The 24,657-nt window shown below is 35.9% G+C and overlaps 2 protein-coding genes across 3 annotated transcripts; both read left to right on the forward strand.

The window, feature by feature from the left end:
- Positions 1 to 231: 231 nt before the first annotated feature.
- plpp5 (phospholipid phosphatase 5) lies at positions 232 to 9,661 on the forward strand. 2 transcript variants are annotated; one of them, XM_008418169.3, is made up of 8 exons: positions 232 to 397; positions 3,519 to 3,640; positions 3,755 to 3,863; positions 4,891 to 4,981; positions 5,072 to 5,135; positions 5,237 to 5,361; positions 7,814 to 7,984; positions 9,086 to 9,661. In XM_008418169.3, the coding sequence occupies exons 2-8, from the start codon at positions 3,570 to 3,572 to the stop codon at positions 9,253 to 9,255; spliced, it is 801 nt and encodes a 266-aa protein (XP_008416391.1). In that variant the 5' UTR covers positions 232 to 397; positions 3,519 to 3,569; the 3' UTR covers positions 9,256 to 9,661. The 2 variants fall into 2 exon arrangements, with proteins under 2 accessions (XP_008416391.1, XP_008416390.1); XM_008418168.3 differs by having other exon boundaries at positions 233 to 397; positions 3,514 to 3,640.
- A 3,619-nt stretch (positions 9,662 to 13,280) lies between these two features.
- On the forward strand, positions 13,281 to 24,070 carry cdc45 (CDC45 cell division cycle 45 homolog (S. cerevisiae)). The gene is made up of 18 exons (XM_008418167.3): positions 13,281 to 14,453; positions 14,556 to 14,615; positions 15,608 to 15,700; positions 15,787 to 15,924; positions 16,488 to 16,646; positions 16,716 to 16,774; positions 17,174 to 17,222; positions 17,328 to 17,389; positions 18,355 to 18,405; positions 18,491 to 18,610; positions 19,490 to 19,621; positions 19,727 to 19,825; positions 20,501 to 20,665; positions 21,112 to 21,250; positions 21,335 to 21,418; positions 22,152 to 22,270; positions 22,349 to 22,425; positions 23,633 to 24,070. The coding sequence occupies exons 1-18, from the start codon at positions 14,403 to 14,405 to the stop codon at positions 23,695 to 23,697; spliced, it is 1,722 nt and encodes a 573-aa protein (XP_008416389.2). The 5' UTR covers positions 13,281 to 14,402; the 3' UTR covers positions 23,698 to 24,070.
- The last annotated feature ends 587 nt before the right edge of the window (positions 24,071 to 24,657 follow it).

Raw genomic sequence — 24,657 nt, forward strand, 5'->3', positions numbered from 1 at the left:
AACTGGAGAAAAAAACTAAAAGTAAGTAAAGAAATCATAACAATAATATTTATCTTCTTATCTTATCATTATTGTTGTTAATAAGCTTAATAATAATAATAATAATAATAATAATAATAATAATAATAATAATAATAATAATAATAATAATAATAATAATAATTAATAAAAGACAAAAAATGATTGTTTGCCTCGCTCTGGGACTTTTATCGTGAAACTGCAAACCGGAAGTGTCCGTTTTAGCAGTTAGCTTCACTTGCAGCTACCCTCTTCCGTGACACCTCTGTTTCCTCAAATATCTCCAGTGGCTGCAGAAAAAGAGGGATGCTGAGGCTCGTTTTGTGTTAAATTAACGCGTTAAATCAAGTATGGAGAGATGAATTTCGGCCTGTTTAAGGTTAGTAACTGAGACACTGCTCCTTTAATGATAACACGGAAATGAATCAGATGAAGGATGTATTGTTGTTTGACAAATGCTAGCTTAGCTTATTACAGATTTGTTTCTACTTTTCTATTTATTTGATGTTTCTATATTTGAAGATTGGTTTGATTTTACAATTACCTAAATAGGTATTTAGTTAAGCTACATATTTTTAATGACACTCTCACCTGGATGTGGAGGGTTTACAGGTGCAGCATGTTGGCCTTTGTGTCAGATTTTAGTTTTAGATAGCGAGGAAAGACGGAGTATAATGTAAAATATTTTATTCATAAGTGTAAATAAACTGCTAAGCCCGCTGAGAAATCCCAAATGCACTTCCTGACAACGATTTAACATATTCAATTCACATTATCGACAATACTTCTGTAAATAAGTCGTAACGTGTTTCATAAAGGCAGATAAAAATATCGACAAGCCAGTAAATAATCTGGTTTTTGCCACTCTTTTAAAATTGTTTATTGGCAAAAGGTTAACCAAGGAAATTAATATGTGGGCAGCAGGAACGGGATTAATAACAGCAAGCTTTCAACCAGTAAGAGCAGAGAGTTAAGACTAACAACAAAGGATCTCTTCTGTACTTAAATATCATTATAACTCTTTATATAAGTGCTGAAAAGCCATCGGAGGGAAAGGCCAAATGTAAAACATACAGCCAGCAGGTTAAACTGGAATCAAATCACCATCACCATCTACAGAAAGATAAACAAGCTCTTCTTGCATGTCAGTTTTGTAGTGCAGTGATACTACTTTCCATCAGAAATGGGCTAAATTATGATTCCTGTTTATTAAAAACAAAAACAAAAAAGATTAGAAAGACTGAAAAACCTTTCTGTTCAAATACAACAAAAAAACATAATATTTCTGATTTCCAAAAATTGCAATCAGCCATGGAAATATTGATCAACTATTGGTTTTAAATACAAGAAGCTTAAAGTATTTTCATCCCTTTGATGCGTCTGTTATTGTGAAATCACTTTTCATTTTTTCGAACCAGAAACTCTGGCTGATTGACTTTGACTCGCCAAAATAGGACAAAAACAAATTAGGGAAAACACGCCTGGCCTGATGAGTCTGGATTGCAGCTGCAGCACTGAGATGGGCGGGTCAGAACCTGGTGCGATCAAAGCACTGAGATATTTTTAAGTCAACATGAACTAAAATCTGTGAGGAATATTACCAAAAGCTGATTTGGATCTGCTTCAGTGTGTAAGTCAGTAAACAGATGTGATCACGTCTATAATAAAATCAAAGGGAAAGCAGAACATTTGGTTATTAAAATATTTAGTGTTGTATCTAACATTTTATGAGATTTTAATTTGTATATCAGGTAAATGTTAAACTGCTTTAAAACAATTTTACTAATTTAATAAACTGTACTGATACATGCAATATAGTTGGTAAATTTTAGTTTTGTCATTAATTGGTTGGCAGACGCTGTCAGTGGCTGCTGATCTGCTGTGCTTTTGTATTTTAGAGTCTGACACCAATCAAAAATGCTTTGACTAGGCCTATATACTTCAGATCAATTGTGGACACTCCTAGTTCAAGATTTCCCCCAGAAAACTTGCTAAGCCCGGTGATTGGGTGCAGTCATTCATCCAGTGGCCCGTAGTTTTTTGAGTGAAAAAATGTTTAAACTTGACAGGAAATTTGATAACATCATGTGATAATTATGTGTTACTAAAAAACTAGAAGATTAATACCTGAACACCAGCTATAAAGTCTTAAAAAATGCAAACATGTAAAAAACAATTTTAAAAAATAAGCAATGCTTAGCCTGGTGGGGGCACAAATCAAGCCTGGTGGCCTGCCAGGCTTATAATACACTGGAGTAAACCCTGCCTAGTTAGACTAGGGCAGTCTGGTTACTGTGACCTGAATGGTTTACAGTGTACTGTACTTCTGATGTTATTATCATTTGTCTGATGCAGGGTTTTAAACTACAGTTACAACTAGAAAATTCCTGCAGAAATTTTACGGGGCCTGCCAAAGTGTGGCCGTCAGATTTACAATGACAGTATCATTGTTTAAAGAGGTGTGAATATCTGAAATTATCTGTAGTATCTTCTACTGAGTCCAAAGGTCTTGTTTCTATTTTGTCTTTACATTTTTCCATTTAGTTTAAAAACGTTGAAACTAAAATGGAAACAGGCATTGTTTTAAGCCGAAGTAAATTGTCTGTCTGTCACTGAGTTGATTTTTATTTAACAAAAATCTCAAAGAAGATTATTTTTATCTCCAAACGATGAAAATGAAGCCTCTGTTTTGCCCCAACTCTTTCTACCTTTATGTACTTTATCATTCCTCCACACCACTTTTTATTAACTCCATATTATACAACAAAGCCATGTTTTATTACTTCCAGCTTATGTCTAGGGCCTCTGTGGGAAATGGCTCAAACAGGTCTGCTGCACTGTTTGTTTTTGTAGTTTCTTATTCAGGTTTCAGTGAAATTCAATGAAATTCTCAATGATTAAAATCAGTTACTGAAAAAACTCTAAGAAACTTTGAAAGTTTTTTTTTACCTATAGTTTTGCAATAAAGTGCAACCTAAGGTTTAATTAAAAGCCTACATTTGTAAAACATTATTTACAGTTGAAATTTGATATTTTCATATACCTAATAAAAAGATACATACACTTTTTTTTTCATTTTCTGAAGTGACATCAGACCAAAATAATCTTGTTCTAGGTTGGTTAAAATGACCAAAATTATTTCTATTTTCTAAATGCCAGAAAACTCGTGTGTACAAGAGACATTTCAAAACATTCAATTTTGTTTTTTTAGTTTACCTTGTCCCTGGTGTAGAATGTTAAATACTGTCACAAGACATTACTAATAATGGTAATACATTATATAATAGTGAATTGAAACAGTATTATTTAGTTCATTTGTATTGTTTTTATCTCAGAAGTGTGGTGCTCGAAATATTGAAAATTTATGCCATCTTATATTCATTTAAGATGATAATAATCTGGTTTCAGAGTGTTACTAAATAGTTAGTAATGATCTCCTATAATCTCCTATATAATCCTTTTGAGTATTTTTCTCTTTTGTTAACCCTTGTTTAGTAAAGAAGTGGCAGGATGATGTTTGCTGTTGACTGAAGTCCAAACCAAGAACCAAAATGAAGAGGAGACTGCTGCAAGGTTTCCTGTCGGAAATCTCCATCCGGTTTGCTCTTCTGTTTGTGTTCCTGTAAGTTTTATCCTTTTTTTTTTACATCACAGCCATTGATGACATAATGTAGTTTACAGTTCAGCTTTATGGACCCGTCTTTTGAGACGCAGGTGTTGTTTGTGGTTCTGTTAGCGTGACGGAGCAGCTCCCTCCTTTCTACCGGGAGATCCAGGCTGAGGAGATGTGGCTGTACAAGTTCCATCGCGTGGAGTCGGACCACGTACCAACCTCTCTCATGTTTGTATGTATCCCTGAGCTCTAGAACAGTACAAGCTGCTCTAAATATACTTTATATTGGGGTGTAAAGTGGTAATGACCCTTGAACTTTTGTCCATATGAGAAAGTTACAAACACAAACTTGAAATGGATTTTATTGGAATTTTTTTATGATGGACCAAAACAAAACGGAGCATAATGGTGAAGTTGTGCTAAATTTTTTATAAACACAAATCCCAGAAGTGTGTTGTACATTTTTATCCTTTACTTGTTCAATTGAACGCCTTGTGATCTTTCTTTTTACTGTAAACCAGTTAGAATTTAATTGACAGTAGGCCTGTAACAAAGCTTACAAGGTTCTGGTTATTTATTTAAGGATCTTCCTGTGTTCCACACCACAAACATTACAATAAAACCATGCTATTACAGACATTACAAAAAGACATAATAAAGTACCTTAAGACACAAACAAAATCAAAACACAAAAATTCAACAATTTTATTGATAAATTGTACCATAAAATATTGTGATACAACATTGTTGTTTTAGGTCCATTTTCAAGTAATATATTGATAATGGCATCATAATGCAAACCTGCCCTCTCAAAGACTAATAAACTTTAATATTGTAAACATAAAAAACCCGCTGGGCACTGGAACATATATTTTATAAATCCAAAATAGATCAACCAAAAACCACAAATAAAACAGAAATAAAAATCTCACACAACCAAAATCATAAATAAATAAAATGTATTATGACGTCTCTATAAACAAAATTGCCCTTCAAAAAATATTAATTGGAATCGAAATTATCCAGCTCATTTTAATTTATTGTGCAATTAATTGTACCCTTCAATATTGTTTTATTGATGGGTGACAGTTTTTTAGGTGGGAAAAATTGTTAATTTAATTATATTTTGTTTTTTTCTGCCTGTTTTTAACATCATGGTTGACCTGTTTTTGAAAGTTCAGCCAGATGATAATGGTTGAAGAGGTTTTATTCCTGCAGAATGATGTTTAGTTTCTAAAACTGACTGCTGCTCTTTTCAGGGTGTGGCTGTTTTAACCCCCCTGATTATAATCCTGGTTTTTAACCTGTTGAGAAAGTCTGAGCATGGCGATCTGAGAGAAGCCTCTCTGGGTGAGAAATAAACTCCTACAAACATGTCCCTGACTCATTCCTTGTTTGAGGTGACGTATGTTTTTCATGACTCAGTTCTGTTTCCTCCAGCTGTGACTCTGACTCTGGTACTCAATGGAGTTTTTACCAACGTCATCAAACTTGTTGTTGGCAGGTAAAACGTCTCAACATCATGCAAAGTTTTGCAGTTGTTTTTAGTTTTTAGTTCGCCTGCCAATGAAAACATCATCCCGCCTCTCGTTTTATTCCCTTTAGGCCGAGGCCAGATTTCTTCTATCGCTGTTTCCCAGACGGTCAGATGAACTTGGAGCTGCGCTGCAGCGGTGACCCAGATGTTGTCATAGAGGGACGAAAAAGCTTTCCCAGCGGACACTCCTCCTGTAAGCGGCTATTTTGATTGAGCTGGTCCCAAAATAGTTGTGTGAAACGTATTCAGTAAGTTAAAATTAGTGTATAAGCTAAAAATGGCCAAAATGCTAATGTTAACCTCAATGCTACCAGTGGCATGTAGGGCTTCTCTAGCATGTTGTCTTACATTGACTTCCTCCATTCAGTGTGCTAAACATGGCTAATAGATGAAATAATAGCTGAAAAGCTTATTTTAGGGAAAAGGCTACTGTTAGGCTGCTAGTGGGGCGCAGTGCACTGCTAATGTTTCTGCTAATGTTAATGCACTGCCTTCTGATTTCTACTTTTACAAAAGTAAAAATCTGATGTTTACTTCGTGGTACTTTGTTACCAGAAAAAAGAAAAAAACGCTCACCTCTTAACACCAAATTAATAACTAATATTATTATTTATGAAACATAAGCTCTTTTGAAATGCTGCTTGTCTGCTTACGCACAAGAAATTACAGTTGGTAAACTTTGACAAAAGTGAAAATCAAATGTTTACTCCGTGTCACTTGGTTACCAGAAAACACGCGCGTCTCTTAGCAACAGATTAACAACAAATAATGTTATTGTTCAAAAACATGATTTCCTCTGCTCTTTTGAAATACTGCTCATCTTACAGTACTTACTATGTAACAAGTGAATTTTGCATAAAAGTGAAAATCGTTTTTTTTTGTCATTGATGGTATATATTTTATAAGACATTCAACACAAAAGTAAAAATCTGATTTATACTTTGTGCCAGTTCGTTACCAGAAAAATAAGCTCATCTCTTAACACCAAATTAATAAGTAATATTATTGTTTATAAAACATAAGCATTTTTTAAGCAGTGCTTACATGCTTAGACATAAGAAATTTACAGTTGGTAAATTTTTACAAAAGTAAAAAAATCTGATGTTTACTTCATAGCACTTTGTTACCAGAAAACCTGCATGTCTTTTAGCAACAGATTAACAACAAACATTGTTATTGTTCAAAAAACATAAGATTTTTTCAGCTTTTTTTGAAATACCACATAGGGTGCGTTTACACTGCAGCCTGAAGTGACCCAATTCCGATTTTTTTTGACGTAATGCGACCTGTATCCGATCTTTTCATGACAGTGTGAACAGCACAGGTCAGATTCTTTTTCCGAATGTGACCCATATCCGATACGTATCCGATTCAAATGTTACCTAACGTCCAGGTCGCATTCATCCGAACTGAACGTCACTGATTCTCAACAAATCTCACTATTCTGCTCCTGATACGCGCAAGTGGGAAGAAAAACAACAACCAAGACGGACTATATGAGGATTAAGTTGTTAATATGCCGCTCCGGCCGGACAACAACTTCAAATATGTAAGCTAAGCTACACCGTTAGCTTCCATGTGTACTTCCGCAAATACTGAGCACTTCTTCTTTTTATGGCGGTTGGCAGAACACTGAGAACGCTGACGCTACTGCGCCCTCTACCGCGCATGCAGGACACTTCAGGTCGTTTGACCGTTTACACTGCAGAACACATACAGGTAGCATTTACTGGCAGTGTGAACGGCCCCGGCAAAAAAAAATCGGAATTGCCAAAAAATCGGAATTGAGTCACTTCAGGCTGCAGTGTGAACACACCCTTATTTTGCACTTCTTACTCCTTAACAAGAATTGTGCTGTTGGTGAATTTTGCATAAAAGTGAAAATGTTTTTTTTTGTTTTCTTTTGTCATTGGTGATAAATATAAAACGGACATTTAACACAAAAGTAAAAACGTAAAAATCTTGTCTGCTTAGACACAAGAAACTTATAGTTAGTAAATTTTGCAATAGTAAAAATCTGAAGTTTACTTCGTGGCACTTTGCTACCAGAAAACACGCTCATCTCTTAGCAACAGATTAACAACAAATATTGTTACTGTTCAAAAACATAAGCATTTTTGCCTTGCTTAACAAGTGAAATGAGAAAAATATTGAGGCTTTTATTTTGTATTTTTCCATAAGCTTACTTTTAAAAGGCCTCACTAATCCCTTGTGTAACAGTGGTTGGGTTAAACCAGTCATATGATGCCCAAACACCAAATACCTGTTGAGAAAAATGTGAAGGCTTTTATTTTGTTGGGTATGTGTTGCTCTTACTTTGACACACACAAAGTGGTTGTCAGTTTAGGGGCATCAAGTTTCATGAGTCATAGGGAACTTATCTCCTTTGCGTTTCTGCCATCTTGTCTCTAGTAAGTGTTCCTGTGTAGTTCTCCACACCTGTGCCCTCCTCAGTGTTCTGTTGCTATGGTGATTAATCCTCTGTGGGAGACAAATTTCTACCTCTGTTTTGAGTCTGACACAAGATGTTAGAAAATTTGTTTTGATTTGAATTTGGCTTCCTTTTTTTATGTTGCCATGGTTACTCAAAATGCCAACAAAAGAACTGGCATTTCTCATTTCTTGCTCTTTTTTTTCCCCCTCAGTTGCTTTTGCAGGTTTGGGTTTCACAGCGCTGTACATCGCAGGAAAGCTGCGCTGCTTCAGTCCGGCTGGCCAAGGCAGAGCATGGCGGCTATGTGCCTTCCTCACGCCTTTGCTCATCGCAGCTGTTATCGCTCTTTCCAGAACCTGCGACTACAAGCACCACTGGCAAGGTCAGAGTTTCCGGGCTAGAAAGTATAACTTCAACATGTGCTTCTGAAACTGATACTTGGGGGGATAACATTACACTAAGCCTTTTAAAAAAGGATTGTAGATAAATACAACGGTAAGGAGTGAAAGGAGAAAAACGAGTACAACAACTGGAGATGACACTGTGGATAAAACAGGAAATATCATGTCACCAGTTTGGCCGTATTTCAGATATTTTAAACAAAAAGCTAGTCAATAATTATCAGTTCAGTTATATGAAACGCATATTGTGGTATGTTTTTCAGCTATAATGTCCAGTCTTAGTTAGAACATGTAATTAAGCTTTTTAAATGATCAAGTGTTTGTTTCATTATTTGAGATGGATTTCAACCATCCTTATTTTAAAAAATGCTGTTTTTTTTTTTTGTTGCTTTTTTTAAATAATACTAATGAGACAAATCAAGCTGCCTAAAGATGAATTAGAACGACTTGATTTTCAGTATTTACTTTTTTTTTTTTTAAATGGGAAACATAAATGAGAAATGATTCAATATTTAATATTAAAAAAGGTTTACATTTTTTGTAGCATCCAGTAAATTTTTAGAAAACCAGAAGTGACAGTTAAATAACAATTTATTTTATTAAAGTCGTCCATATAGTCATCAACCTACGTAAGAGCTAGACAACAATAAATAAAAATTACAGCTATTTTTACCATCCATTATTATCCACAGCCCATTACATTAGTGCAATCCTTTCCATTAACACAGAAATCACAGATTTCAATCTCAGTTCCTTTGTTCCCTTAACGACTGAAGCTAAAATTAAGTTGCTTTTTTTTAATCCTTTTTTTCAGTTTTATGTTAACTATAGCTACCTCAACAAGAAAGTTACCAAAATAAAAGCATAAACCCTTAAAGGTAGTTACAATAAGCAAAGATAAATGCACTGATCTGGTTTTTACAAAAAGTTTTTCTCCACATCTCAACATTTAGAGGCTGTAGAGGAAGCAGATCAGACTGTTCAGACTTAACTTGAGAATCATTGACAAAATCAGGAAGTTATGAATTAAACAAGCAAAGTGTGATTTATAGCCTGACTCGTCGTTCTCGTCCTGCGTACAGATGTGTTAGTCGGGTCCATGTTGGGCCTGGCCTTCGCCTGGCTCTGCTACAGGCAGCACTTTCCTCCGCTTCAGGACCCGAACTCCCACAGACCGATCCGTCAGAGAGAGACTGTCCCCGCGGCGCAAGAGCGCAAGTTGGCCAACTCCAACTTCCTCCTGCCTCTGTAGAGCCGCTGCGACCTGAACACTTTCCACGGGATTACAATGAGATCCGTGGAGTTATGGTTTTCAGAATGGTTGGGGTGGAAACTTTGTTAATGTTTATATTTATTGTTGGTTATTATCGCTGCAGCTTTTGAAGTTTCTATGATTGTGAATGAATTAATTACCAAATCATTAACGGTTCTAATTAAGCAAACTGAAAGTGTCATAACATACCGGATATTTTAGTTTCATGGTTCGACTTGAGTCTCCACCTGGCCCAGTTCTGTGCCTTTAGGTTACATCAACTGAGCCAATTTAACTACACAACCACTGCAGAAGCTTATCTGCATTAGCCATTATTTGGTGACTTGATTGTTTATCTTGCAACTTTTTAAATGAGCAGATATACAGACATGAGATCTGTTTTTTTTCCATTAGTCTTTATTCTTGACTGAATAGAAGATTTGTGGTTTTAAGGGTCTGTTCCATAACAATGCAATCTTCTGGTATTGAAGTGGTCGCAACACTGCAAAAATACAAAACTTACCAAGTATTTTTGATCTAGTTTCCAATCAAATATCTTAGTCCACTTAAAATAAGACTAAACTAACTTACAAGTAACTTTTCAGCTATGTATAGGAGCTTGTTTTCAATAAGTAACTGCTTACTATTGATGAACAATGACTAGTTCCATAACATGGAAACATTTTTTCCATGTTATAAGTGAAATAATCGACCAGTGGAATTAGCATATTTTGATCATTAATAAGGAATTATTGACTTAAAACAAGCTCCTATATGTTGCTGAAAAGTTACTTGTAAGATAGTTTTAACTTATTTCAAGTATACCAAGATATCTGGACAAAAAAAATTCTTAAGATTTTGTGTTTTTTGCAGTGAACAATCAGGATCAGAAACATTACACTCAGATTTTTCTCTGTTCATCATTTCTGACTCAAAGTAGCCAAAGCACAACCTTGAAACTTTGCAGGATTTTGCCAACTTTTTGTGAAAGTATATATATTTTTTTCCTTTAAGGACAGTGACATGCTGTAAATTGGTCTAAAAGCAACTGGGACCTTTTTAGCTAGTGTTTTACACATCCTCTCTTTAAAACACATATATCGTCATTTTCTGTTCAGGTTTGTTGCTTCAACACAAAGATAATGTTTGTAAAGCCTGTTTCTTGAATTTCAGTAGGGTGATGGAGGATTTCCAGGAAATGTCATCTCCTTCATTTAGCTCAGACACAGAGAAAGGAAGAATTCTCGTTAAAGTAAAGCATTTTCTTTCTTTATTAGCTTAAAGCTCAACAAAAATATCTCCAATCACATTAACGGTCTGGCTGTTTACTCCCTGTTCTGTATTGAATTATTGATTTTTGTAATCCTCGAGTAAAACTGTTCTAACGAAAGAGAGGTTTTGTTGGGAGAGGAAAAATCCATCTTCTTTATCCGTGTTTACTTCCCCAGTGCTCATCCTGTTGACATATTCCCATTGAAAATAACCACAATCAGTCATTATAGTTTTTTTATTATTATCATCAGTCATAGGTTAGCAGGTTTATAGGTAGGACTGTTACAGATAAGGACGTGACTGTATCTGCTTAGAAAAGCCATGAAAAGAAAAATCATGATTTATGTTTCATACTTTTTTATGTTCATTTGCTCTGTAATGTGATATTGTTACGTGAGAATCTAGTGTAAGCAGAGCTGAATTATAGGAATCATTTTATGTGAAAAGGAAAGGAAATGGGAGGAAAGTAATTTTAGTAGTTTGTTTCCTTCAAAGGTAGATTTGTGATTTAGATAAGTAGCGCAGCGCTGGGACCGTTTTCAGCCGCAGATTGATGTACACTTCATTCGTTGAGAGTTAAGCCACAAAAGTATTTGGATTCTTGAATAATTGATGACTCAAAACTAGTCGCACTCTTTTATTATCCATCCGTTTTGTTTAAAGCTCAACTACAGCTTCGTCAGCAGGATCCGTTTTTTGCTGCCTTTGTGTTTCTTTAAATTTTTCTGTTTTGCTTTAGTATTTCTTGAATGTTTATCATTCACTGTTACGTTGTTTGTGTTTAATCTCTGGCTTCGTGTGCCAAACTTAGTACAACAAGCAAATGTAGCAGCACCATGCTGTGCTTCAGAGTTACTATAGTGCCTGCTGTACTTTAACTTTAGTCTCTGCTTTAGCTGAACAGCCCAATGGATCTTATTGTTACAGGGTTTTATGACTGTAAAGGGACTGTGAGGGAAACCTTTCCTTGTTTCAGTGAATCCAACACTTACTGTAACTCTTGTTTTTGTTTACAGATGGTTTTATGAATGAATTGTGGGTTTTGTTTCTTGAAGCTGGAGAGAAATGCTCCATGAGTTAGTTTTTGGTAGTAGGCATGGGTCGGTAAATTTGCATAATGGAACAACTTTACGCAAAAACACTACAATTTCAATGTAATAAACCAGAATCAAACACAAAAAAAATTATTATGATCTGTTTTCTTCATATTAAAAAAAAACAACAATTAATAGTCCTGCTGAAATGTTGAATGAAAAATTAGTAGGGATTTTCAAGTAAATGTGCTTACACGTTTTTGCAGGGTAAACTTAGTCAGGCTATCTGCTCTGGGGCTAATTAGTTGCATTCCACACTACAAAAATCAGGTTTTATTTTAGTGTTTGTTGCAACCAGAGAAATCTTTTGTCAGCTAGCTGACTGGCAGTACACAGCAACAGGTTGGAGAGGGACAGAACTGAGTTATTCCATCTGCTCCAGCACTTTCTCTGACTTCTCGCTCCAGTAATCAGTTTTTAACCTTTTTTTTTCTTAACCTGTGCATATCTTGATACCACTAGCCGACCCATGCCTACTGTGGAACCAGATCTTTGTACTGGACCCGACAGAGGTTGAACCTCTCCTGCTGGTCAGGTGCTGCAAAAAGCCAAAATGAAAATCTCACTTCTCATTTACTTAAGTTTTTCAAAACAGGAAACTGTTGACCTATGTTTTTTTTTTTTTGCTTCGTTTTGTCCAGTTTTGTTACTTTTATTATTTTTCTATCACGTTTTTGTGCTGTTGCTTAATTTTGTTGGTCTTTCTGTTACTCTACTAATTGTTTTTCTTGTGTTGGACCTCTTATTACCGTCTGTGTAAAACCAGCCAAAGTTTGCAGGTTCAAAGCACGTCTGAGAGAATCACTGCACTCCGATCAGACTTGTCAGAAAATGAGTGACTTTGTGCCTTTGTTTACCGCGCTACTTTACAGATCCACGCCTCGCACCATGAGCTCACCCTGGTATTTTACATGTACAGAACTCTGTGTTTCCATGTGGCATGCTGCCTTTCTTTACCTCAGAACAAAAATGATCTAATGTTATTTTTGATGGAGTCAAACGTGAATGTCCTAACATTAAAGGGACAAACCTCACTTTCAGACCTTAAATCGAAATACTAGCATATTTAATTTCATGGAATGTTTGACTTTACTTGAAAAAAAAAAAATTATATATATATATATATATATATATAATTTTTTTTTTTTTTTTTTACTTGTGGTGATTATTAAATTAAGATTCATATTGTAGGGCACTTTGGTTTTATATGTTAGGCTTCTTGATTTTGATAAAATTGTGCATGTTTTACAGTTGAACAGCATCTAATTTAACTCACGGCTCCCGTCCATTTTGTCAGGCTTTTTGTGGTTTTCAGTTCATGTGTTTTGTATCGGGTCAATGCAGACGGGATTATTCATAGAACTGCTTGTTAGCTTTAGGATCACAGCCACATGTAGCTGCTCATTCTGAGACGACGTCCTGATTTTTGTTTTTAATTTTAATTTTTCTCCATGTTGTGACGCTTTCAATGAACACTTCACTGTGTTGTGGAAATATTCCTGGTGTTTGCATATTTTCCTTTTTGGTAATTAACTGAAAATTAAAACCAGAGATGCGTCTAATACAAAAGCTGTCTAAATGTCTTCTTTTTTTTTTGACTTTTGGTCAGTTGACTAAAACTCCACATTTTACAAATAATATGTACATGTATGTCATATACACTGTTAAATTGGAAGGTTTGTTTTCATACATAGATTCAAGTTTTTCACAGATATTGGGACAATTTTCCTGTTCAGTTGAAGTAAAACACATTTATTACAGTAAAAAATTAAAACAGATACATTTTTCTACATCATAGAAAGTTGCCATGATAGAGTTGAACATGCACATTTAAGAGCCGCTGAATATGTAGGTGCTATCAAGGAATTTTGCATTTTAAAGCCTTCCAACCGTGTCTTATTTGCTTGTGGTAAATAAAATTGGAACTTATGTTTATTATTTTGACTTTTTTTTTTTGTTTTATTTTATTTTTACGTTTTACTTTTTCAAAAATAATAAACATTTCATTTAATTTCTTCTGTAACAGTTTGTACAATTAAGCCCAATTTTAGCTTTTCATCTGAATATCTTAACTGTTAAGTTAAAAATGTTAGAAATTACACTTAAAGGTGTTGCATTTTATTTCCTTTGATCATTTGCATTATTTAACTGAGTTAAGTTTTTCTAAATTAAGTACATTTATCTGTTTATCCTCCTGACTACCAGTAGTTCATTTTTGTCCTCTGTAGAGGACATTTCTAAACTTGGATAGCTCCCGCACCCTGCATTCTACTGAATTAATTCCTTTTGGTATCTGGAGAGGACATTTAGGGCTTTTCAATGATACCACATGTGAAGGGGTGGGACTTTTGTACGTATCTTTTTCTAATTCATAAAAATGGCATTTATCAGTAATAACACATTTTATGGGAAGAGACAAAGTAAGTGCATAAAACATTTTATTACCTTACAAAGACTGTGGGATTTAAAAAAAAATGGTGATTGGACAGTATTTTTTTTTCCTGGTAGTCAGGAGGATATAACTGTTTCAGTGCATTTTACTTGTTTCTGGTAGGCGTGGTCTGAGAACTCTGACGTAGCCGTATTCCTGGCCGTTGATTGGTTGGACGTGACGTGTGCAGTTGGCGCCAGATTTCTAACGCGGAACACAACAGCTGTCTGTGGCAGTGGAAACTGTTACACTGACTTGTCAGCTAAACTGAATTGGCTGAATTAGCTTCTCCACTCAGGCGTCTTACGGACTTTTATCAAGCTCGTCTCGTATTTAATCGCAATTTAAACATGTTTATCGCCGACATAAAGAAGGATTTTTATGACGTTGTTGCCAACCAGGTAGGTTTTTCGGAACTGTTTGTCGGCTAACTAAGCTAGCGGCAGATGGTAAGCTTTCCAGACTGTGAATAGTCAATTTTATGTGTTTTTGTTTGCATTTAGAGAGTCGCCCTCCTGGTTGCAGCGGACATCGATGGTCTCTGCGCCTGTAAGATACTGCAGGTAAGGGGCAGAGTCGTGTCAGCGTGAATTAGCTGCTGTAGACATAACAAAGGACACCTGCTTAAACTTTATATGATAACAAATGCATGAAGAAATCAGACTGTCATTACCTCATTCTTAGTGTTTTGAGACTTGACAAATAAGTTTGTTTTTAAATTATGTTTAAGCTGTGTGCATATTTAAATGTGCATTAACTTTTCCATACACAAATCAAAAAAGGAAAAAACACAATGCTGAAAAAAGCACAAGACAAAACAACTACAGAAATACATTAACAATGTTTACATTTCCGTCAATAGCAAGTACTTGGATAAAAGTGGAAGTAGATAAAGAGATCCCATAAATCCAGTATTCATACAGTTAAACTTATTGAAACTTCATGAATTGGTTGAATTAAATATTTTAAAATGTATGTACAAAGCGCATTTACATAATATTCAACACAGATTTGTAAAGAGAAAACAGATTTGTAAATTTAAAAAAAAAAAGTAGATTCAGAGCAACGACGATGGACAGATGCATTTGAATCAAAGGTGGCAGTTTATGAAACAACGTTAACAATGAGATAAAACAACCTAAATCTGTTTCTGTGTTTCAAAGACATTTTAAAATTATTTTTGAAGTGATTATTTTTGAGTAAACCAAAGTTTTATTGCGTATTTTTGTGTGTTTGAAATATATTTGTAATGGTCTTCTGAGCTGAGTAGCTTTTCTGTTATGTGAATTGAGGGGAAAATATTATAAGTTTGTACTTTATGCTCTTTTTCATTCGTGGTTTCTTTTTAGATATTGCATGAACCATCAATTGAGTTAATGAAATACAAAATAAAGTGATTGAAAATGAACACAGCCTGGCAGCTGCCAGGCTTATAATTCATACCAGTCAGTGTATTGGTATGAATCAGTGTATTAACATAAGTAGGTTTGCCTGATGTTTTGTCTAAAGACGAATTATTATTGTTTATTTGAGGATTAATGGAGGTTTTTTCTAGGCGCTGTTTCACTGTGATCAGATCCAGTACACTCTGGTACCGGTTACGGGCTGGCAGGACCTCAGCACCGCCTTCCTGGAGCACAAAGAACAGGTGAGTTTCGCCTGGCGGTTTCTATGCAGGAGGAAGCCATGTTGAGTTTCTGCTGACGGTCTGGACCGTTTTCCTTTGTGCTGTAGTTTCGGTATTTTGTTCTGATAAACTGCGGCGCCAACGTCGACCTGCTAGAGATGCTGCAGCCGGACAGCGACTCCATCTTCTTCATCTGCGACACACACCGGCCCGTTGATGTTATTAACGTCTACAACGACACTCAGGTGACGTCACCTGATTATTGACGACTTGATTTTATTACTGTTGGCTAAATGACCTGAATTTGTACAAAACTTTATCTAGTCTGGTCAAAAACATACGAGTTAATTTATATTTCCAGACTTTATTTTCTCTCCTGTTATTTAAACATTGTTTTTCCTTCTTGTTTCCTTCCTTCCCAGCCTCCTGCCTTCCTTGGATACTTTGTCCCCTCGTCTCTTTCTTTCGTATCTTTCATTCTTTCCTTACATCTTTAGTTCCTTTCTGCTTGTTTCCTTCATTACGTCCTCGGTCCTTCAATTGTTGGATCCATCCTTCTCTCCTCACCTCTGTCCTTGAATCCTTCTGTCCTACCCCAAAGATTTCCATCCTTTCTTTGCTCCCTTCCTTCCTTGCTTCCTTCCTGTTTTACTTCTTCTTTCTTTCCATCCTTTCCTTCCTTTCTTACTTCCTATCTTGCTTCCTTCCTTCCTTTGTTTCTTTCTAATCTTTTTTGTTTTGTCTCAAATGGGGAAATCACATGATGGCGTCCTTCTTGTTGTTTCATCCTCCGTCTTCTCCTCTGCAGATCAAGCTGCTCATCAAAGAGGACGATGACCTCGGCGTGCCGACGTACGATGACATCTTCCGGGATGAAGACGAGGAGGGGGAGGAGGAGGGCGAAGGCTCCGGGAATGAGAGCGATGAAGGCTCGGAGCCGTCGGGCAAACGGAGGAGATTTGATGAAGTGAGCTGAGTGTCCCTGCGGCGGCAGCGGAGCTGAGGACTGGAGCTGACTGTTGTCGTGTCGTTGCAGGGCGCCATCGAGAGGCGGATCGAAAGGCAGAGAGCAAAGAGGCAGTGGGAGGCCAGAAGGTGATCAGCTGATCCGTTTCGTAAAGACACAACCTCCATTTTCTGTTTTCTCAAATCTCTTTCACGTCTTTGTCGATTCTCATCTTCTCCGATTATCTGTGAAACAAGCTCTTCATTATCCTGCCGTAGTATAATTTTAAAAACACGCTTTTCAAACAAGATGGCCGCCATCTGACGTCAATCTGAACTATGGAAACCCGAGGAGTGTATTGGTGGGGAGAAAAAAAATCCAGATTTTCCAAAAAATTTAATCTTCAAAAACAGAAAATTTGATAAAGCGATTTGTCATAGCATTTAAAGATCTGATGAAGGACTGAAGAAATGGTGATAGCGAGCGTTTTAAAGTTTCATTTTTTTCATTTACCAAGAATTAATTTGGGTCATTTGAATGTTTGACAGGAGGGAGATCCTGTTTGACTATGAGCAGTATGAATACCACGGGACCTCTGTGAGTATGATGAACTGTAGAGAAAAGTGAATTCATAGTGAGCGTTCATTCATTTTGGCCCTGATGGGTGTGTGGCAGCCATGTTTGAGACGCTTCTGTTCGCAGGCGGCCATGATGTTTTTTGAGCTCGCCTGGGTTCTGACTAAAGACACGAAGGACATGCTGTGGTGAGTTTATCTCTGAACGTCACGGTGCATACTGGTGCTTGAAAATGCTTGAACTGGTTTGGAAAGCGCTTCATTTCTGTAAGAAGTCCTTGAAAGTGCTTGATATTCAAACGGCACAGTTTTTTAATAAAATGCAACATTTGATTGGAAAATTTTATTTACGGTTGAAATCGGATTTTTTTCATACACCTAATAAAAGGAGACATTTTTTTCTCACTGTCTGAAGTTAAATCAACTAACATTTTCTTGTTTTAGGTCAGTTAAAATTACCAAAATTATTTTTGCTAATTTCCAAAAAATGATAGAGAACATTTTTTAGAGATTTTTTAAATTTTCTTTGTATGTTATTTTATATCATTTAATTTGAGCAAATTAACACAATTTGTTTGCATTGTTTCAATTTAATAAATATATATCATCCCTATTTTATCATCGGTTCAATGACTTATTGATTGTTTAATATTTTGTACATTAAACGTTATTTAAACTGGTGGATTTTTTTACTATTATGTTTTAAGTAATATCTTTAGTTTCATTGTACATTTCCATATCGTGTACAACGTAATTGGGGCATAGTTCTCTTCTTAGTGCAATTATGTTAAATAATCAATAAATAGCGAAACAGAAATAAATAATAAACACTATTTGACACCAAATGGTGGTGTGAAATTTGGTGTTTTGTTTGAGACATTTCAAAACAAAATGTTGTTATGTTGGTGGAATACTATCAAAAGATGTTAATAACAGTAATAAATATACAATAGTAAATTGAAACTGGTTTCTTTTTTAGTCAGTTTGTCTTGTTTTTATCTCCAAAGTCTGGTGCTGGAAAAGTTTGAAAACTTTCCCTGAAAATGATTTAAAAAGTGGTTGAATTTTACAGAGGGAAAGATGTAGGAACCTCAAGTCATATTGGACCCGTCACCCTGCAGGCTGTGTGTTAACTCTGTTATTTGTTGTTGCAGGTGGTCCATCATCGGCCTGACAGACCAGTGGGTTCATGATAAAATCCCCCAGTAAGAGCAACCTCTGCATTTTGAAAAAGGTTTTTGATACGAATCACCAAGCGCCTCTCAGAGAGTGTTTATGTTCTCGTTTTAGCATGAAGTACGTGTCGGACATCGCGACAGTGCAGCGCCACGTCTCCCGACACAACCACCGAAACGAGGATGAGGAGAACTCTCTGTCCATCGACTGCATGAGGATCTCCTTTGAATACGAGTATCCTTCCTGAAGGCCCCTCTGTCAAACATAAACATGGCTGGTTTCCATGGAAACACCAGACTAGAAGCTGATGCAACCTTTCTCAAAAAATTCTTAATGCAAAAATACAGACATTTATGGAGCTCTGGTAGTATATATAGATTTTGTAGGTTTTTATACAGTTTTTTTCTTCAATAAAATCTGTTTTAAATTTGTTTTATTTTCCCCTTCTTTCTTTTTTTTTAGTCTTGAGTTCCAAAAAAGAAAAAGAAAAAAACTTAAATTGAAGTCAAACATATAATTTCCTTTTTGTTTTACTACAGTTGAATAAAAAAATACATGTGGCTATAAAAATAGAGCAGTTTTAGACATGTAAAAATAAGTTTAGTAAGTAAAAGCATAGGAAATTTTCAGTTTTGTAGGTGATGCCAACCTGTGCCAAAGGCAAAATTCCTATGTATTTTTCCTTTTTTCTTTTACTTGAATATCTCTATACATTTGCTTTTAGTTTACCTCAGCTGCATCAGTTTTTGCACAGGTAATGTGGATCTATGGTTTGTGCAAGTCTGTAACCTTATTTATGATATTTCTAAAAGATTTATATACTTTATAGTGCAGAAAAAGTCTGACAAGGGACAAAAGAAATCCTAATTATTTATGTTTCCTTGCTAATTTTCTCTGAAACTATAGCAGCTGCTGAAATACTTAAACATCAGGTGGAGTTATTAAAGTGTTAGCTTTATTTTGTTACCAAGATTGTATGTTTGTAATTGCTGAGAAAAACAAAATTTGGTTTTGTTATTTTAACTATATGTCAGAAATTCCTGTATTGCTTATAGATTCTTGGATTTTGTCTTGTTTTGCGATAAGACGTTTTCTCTTAACGCTTTTCTTCAGCCTTCGCCTGGCGTTGTACCATCACTGGTCTCTGTATGAGAGCATCTGCAACTCCTACTACACAGCATGCAGCTTCAAGCTTTGGACCCTAAAAGGACAAAAGAAACTCCAGGAGTTCTTGGCTGACATGGGGTACGAGCTTTGTGTAGAAACAATGCCGAGTTTTTCTGTTTTTTTAAAATTATTATTTATATTGTGTTTTGCTCTGAATGTGTGCGTTTTTATTTCTTGTTACAGGCTACCACTGAGACAAGTTAAACAAAAATTTAAGTCAATGGACATTACAATCAAGGAGAACCTCAGGGACGTCATTGAGGAATCATCTAATAAATACGGGTATGTATACAAGTTAAAAAACTCGTGTGCTTCGCTCTGTCACAATAAATCTTTCTGGATAATAAATTGTTCCAGACGTTATTGCAATAAATGATAATGTTGTTTTGAGACTATTTTCAAGAATATAATAACTACAAAATAATACAAGAACACATTCTCAATGATCAACAAACTTTTACATTCAAATGAACATTTAACACTGGAACAGGTAGACATTTTAAATATCCAAAATAAATAAACAAAACAAATAAAATAAATTATGAATTCTCTGTCAACAAATTTGTCCTTCAAATAAAGGACTAGTTGAGGCCAAAGCACCAGACTGAATTGTTATCCAATTTTGGTGGGGAAAAAAAGAAAAACAGTAAATCATGAACATGGAAATTATTGAGCTTGTTATAATTTGTCATGTGATTGATTTATTGGTAATTGTGACAGATCTATATGTGACCCAAATAATTTAGGTCCAAACAATCTCCTCCACAGGAGATTAAAAATAACCAATAATGTACTAGATAATGGTCCATGGGGTGAGATCGAAGCCAACAACGAAATAGAAATAACTAAATGGCACCAATAGAAGAAGAAGAAAACAACAAATTAAAAAGCACAAATGAAGCAACCTGTTCCTTTACCAGCTCTAACATTGGTTTCATATTTTCCCGTCACTTACAGAATGAAGGACATTCGCATTCAGACGTTTGGCGTCCACTTTGGGTTTAAGAACAGCTTCCTGGCCAGCGACATGGTGCACGCTGCCGCCGCCTTGCTAGAGAGCACGGAGCGGGACGAAAACGACCCCACCGACAACTTCATCAAGGCGCTTGATTCTCTTTCACGGTGCGTACACTATCCAGTACTAACTTGTCTTAATGCTGTCGCCTTCCTGTAAAATAGAACAACTGCTGCCGACGTTGCACATTTTTAAAGGGGGACTTATCATACAAAATTCACATTTAACACGTTTTTGTACTTTGGTCTTAACTAAAAAGAACAACCAAAGAAAACATGCAGTCGCATTTTGGCAATGAGTTGATCTCAACCCCAGCGAAGGCAGCCCGTTACCTAGCACCAAAGTTTCACCCGTCACCTAGCAACCCAAGCTGAGCTCCAGACCGCTTGGTCAGCTGGTTTTACCGCTGCATACAAAATAATTATCTGCAGCGGGAGTGAAAATTAGCATCAGCAGGTCATACTTCAGAGAAAACTACAATCTGTCATTGCATCGATAGTAACACCACATGTATGCAGGAGCACATTCATTTGTTTCCAATTTTTTTGTGCAGGAGCAACCTGGATCGTCTCCTATCAGGCATCGACCTGGCGAAAAAGAAGCTGATCGCCATCCAGCAGACTGTCGCTAGCTGCATCTGCACTAACATCATCCTGTCGCAGGGACCCTTCCTCTACTGCTACCTCATGGAGGTACGGCTGTTTACGCCATGAAGATGTTTCCGCTGAGCTACAGATTCCCAGGTAAACTCCTGTTTCTTCTTTTTTTCCATGAAGGGAACACCTGATGTGAAGCTCTTCTCCAAACCGCTGGCGCTAACTATGCTCTGCAAATACCTGCTGAAAGCGTTCATCCACTCGGTGAGTACGCACAGCGTTTGATTCTGGAGGCAAAGATCACACAGCTGCTTGAAATCCTTCCAAATCCTCAACTTTCTATTGGGTGTTTTCAAGGTTTGTAAACTGCTTGATTTCTTTATCAAGTCTTTGTTGCAAGAAAGTGCTGCACAGTTTTGTGTTACAGTGCAATCTACCCTTTTGATTAAAACTTACTTTGCAAAATTTGCAAAATGTTATTTATAGTTAAAATCAGATACGTTCATGTTTGTATTAAAAGGACAGACATCTTTGTTTTTCTCACTGTTTCAAGTTAAATCAGAGTAAACTTCAGTTAAAATTATTTCTATTTGCTAAAAGCCTTCTTTCTATAGACTCTTACAAAAACAGAGCATCTTTGGTCAGAGGGTTTTTCAGATTGCTGTAATATAGACTGCTACCGGAGATCTTTCTTACCCACAGTCATCACTATATATATAATAAGTCTGTGAAGAATTTTGAATTAATTAGTTACAGCAACATTTAATTACCTTTTGGGATTTGTTCAAGCTTTTAATTTGCACAGGAAGGTAATTTACTTTAAGATTTGTTTGGACTGTTTCAGTGTAATTAATGTTTATTTTTCCTGATGGCTAAGTGACTTGTGTTGGAAAAATTTGAAAACGTACCTTGAAAGTACTTGAAAAGTGCTTGAATTTCACTGAGACTCAGACATTAAAGACTTTCCGCTCGTTTATTTGTTGTCCTGCTTGTTCAGACGAGGAACAAACGCTGCAAGCTGCTTCCTCTCATCATGGCTGCTCCTAAAGACGTGGAGAAGGGAACCGTTATCGTTGTGGGAATCCCTCCAGATTCAGAGACGTCAGACAAGAAGAAGTAAGTTTCCACTTTCTATCCGCAAGCCTCTTGAGAACTTTTTATTCTCAACCGTGATCTCTTTGTTTTTTCTTGAAGTTTCTTTGGTCGGGCCTTTGAAAAAGCTGCAGAGAGCACCAGCTCCAGAACCCTTCATGATCACTTTGACACGTCGAGTAAGTGACGCTTATTTACCGTCCCATGTACCCTGTCCCTTCCTTAATGTAGGAATTGTGACACTACTTCATAAATAAACTGAGTCATTCTACCAAAATTACTCGGAGAGCATCAAAACTCAACCAGGAAGTCAACATTTAAAGCTCTGCAGGCCTCACTTGTTCAGTTATAATCACTGTGCATCAATATGCATCATAAAAACATCATTCCTCCAGCAGATTCCTGCATTGTTTTACTGTTTTCAAGGAAGAAAATTCATAAAACTAAAAGTTAATTTGCTTTGGTGTTAAAACGGACATAAAATCCCATGAGCATAATGCATTATTTGCTGAATATAACATTTAGCCATAATGAAGGCTACATTGACACAGCAGGTTTCTATGTTCAATCTGTTTTTTTTTTTGTTTTTGTTTTTCATTCTTTTTTTCTGCTGAAATTATTTTTTCACCTTTTTTGGTTTCAGATAGAAAAAAAATCCTCAAAAAAAACAAAACTCAATGTTTTATAATAATTATAGAAATTTTGTAGAAAAAATTCTGAAACTTACAAAAATCTTTGAAATTTCTGAGTTAGAAAAGTTGAAAATTTGCAAGAAAAAAAATACATTTTGAGATTAATCTGACATTTTCTAGAAAAAAACTTGGAATATTTGAGTTTGAAAAGTATTTGAAAAGTAAAAAACTTGCAAGAAAAGAACTGAAATCATCTAAAAAAAAATCTAGCAAAAATCTTTTTTTTCTAGGAAAACCATGGAAATTTCAGAGTTTATTTATTTCCAACATTTTTTTGGCTTCAATTTTCTCATCTTTTTCTATCTTCCCTGGTGCGTCATTGTGTAGCCCTTCCCCTTAATCCACAGAAACATTTGGGACTCGCTGTTCAAAGGAAATCCTGACAAACTGGGAAAGATCTTTGGAAAACCTTTGCCTCCTTATTTTGACACCAGGTGGCAGGATTGTCTCATGTTGATCCTAAAAGCTAAACTCCACAGAAGACATAATTCCTGAGTTATCCTGACAGTTTCAGCACCTCTGAAATGTTTCAGATTATTTCCAGTCATTCCCACCTCAAACATTCGGAGTATTTATTTCCCCAGTTTCCTCCAGGGAATCTGCTTCATGAAAACACCCACCTGGGTTGTGATGGATGTGTTCTGTCGTTTTTTTTCTTTTCACAGTTTATTTATCGGTGTGTTTCTGTTTACAGTAATCGAACTGAAGTCGGAGGATCGGAGCAAGTTCCTGGACGCCCTCATCACTCTGCTGTCATAAAACCCCTGACAGCCGGAGAAGCTTTTCAGGCCAGGCGCGCATTCCTCCGGGCTTTACCCTGGAGGAATAATCTGGTTTAGCCAGACTCTTAAAGTGTCACCAGCACAAAAACTTTAAGCATTGTTTTATGGGTTTTAATTGATTTTATGTGTATATTGTACAGATCTCTTATCCGTTGTTTGGACTTTAAAGTTTGTTTTAAATCTCCTGGTTTTTTAATCCAAAATGTGCATATTAAATTACATTATAGACATGTTCAATTGTTTAATGTTGCCTGTTCTGTATGTGAAAAATAAAAACATTTTTTTATTTTAGAAGTATTTTGCTAATTTAGTAATAAAAGAGGGTTTATAATCCCAGCACTTTAAAAGACCATCCAGATGTTTTTTTTGCCATTAAGTTGATGCTTTTTGGTGTCTGGAAAATTAGCTGTTTCAGAAATTTCATGGTTAAGTCGCATTCAACGGGCTCTGCGCTGTTGCCTAGCAACCCCACCGAAGCCCAGCCCATCATCTAGCGACCCATACGTAGCGCCAGCACGTTTGGCCTGGAGCTCCAAAAGTTTTACAATGGCTGCTGGAAAAGATAAGTATGTTTTGTTGAATTACCATCCAGAAACCACTTGCTGCATTCTTGTTGGTTGTGCAGGAGGCTCTACTTCTGCTTTTCAAAGATGTACAGTTGTGTTACTGCACATCTGTTTTCGCCTGCGATTATAAATATTGAGTTTAGGGCCGTGGCCAGCAACAGATTATTTGGATTTAAAGTGACAGGAAGCCCTAAAATAGATTCTGAAAGAACATCAAAATAGACAGAACTGACCAAAATAAAGTCTTATCTAACAATTATTTTGTGCAAGAAAATGTAATATGTTTTGTAAAGCTCCTAATCTATCCTAACCAGGATCTGATTTAAGTTCAGAAAATGTTTTTGTCTTTTTATTCAGTGTATATAAATATC

This window comes from Poecilia reticulata, chromosome 9 (genome assembly GCF_904066995.2).
Source record: "Poecilia reticulata chromosome 9, P_reticulata-male-v2, whole genome shotgun sequence".
NCBI classification, from domain to species: Eukaryota; Metazoa; Chordata; class Actinopteri; order Cyprinodontiformes; family Poeciliidae; genus Poecilia; species Poecilia reticulata.

Bases quoted from the DNA above. Each gene is read 5' to 3' on its own strand.
- plpp5 (XM_008418169.3), top strand. From the start codon at position 3,570: ATGAAGAGGAGACTGCTGCAAGGTTTCCTGTCGGAAATCTCCATCCGG. The intron at 3,864-4,890 runs GTATGTATCCCT...TGCTCTTTTCAG, and splicing joins TACCAACCTCTCTCATGTTT to GGTGTGGCTGTTTTAACCCC. The intron at 4,982-5,071 runs GTGAGAAATAAA...TGTTTCCTCCAG, and splicing joins TCTGAGAGAAGCCTCTCTGG to CTGTGACTCTGACTCTGGTA.
- cdc45 (XM_008418167.3), top strand. From the start codon at position 14,403: ATGTTTATCGCCGACATAAAGAAGGATTTTTATGACGTTGTTGCCAAC. The intron at 20,666-21,111 runs GTGCGTACACTA...TTTTTTGTGCAG, and splicing joins GCGCTTGATTCTCTTTCACG to GAGCAACCTGGATCGTCTCC. The intron at 22,426-23,632 runs GTAAGTGACGCT...TTCTGTTTACAG, and splicing joins TGATCACTTTGACACGTCGA to TAATCGAACTGAAGTCGGAG.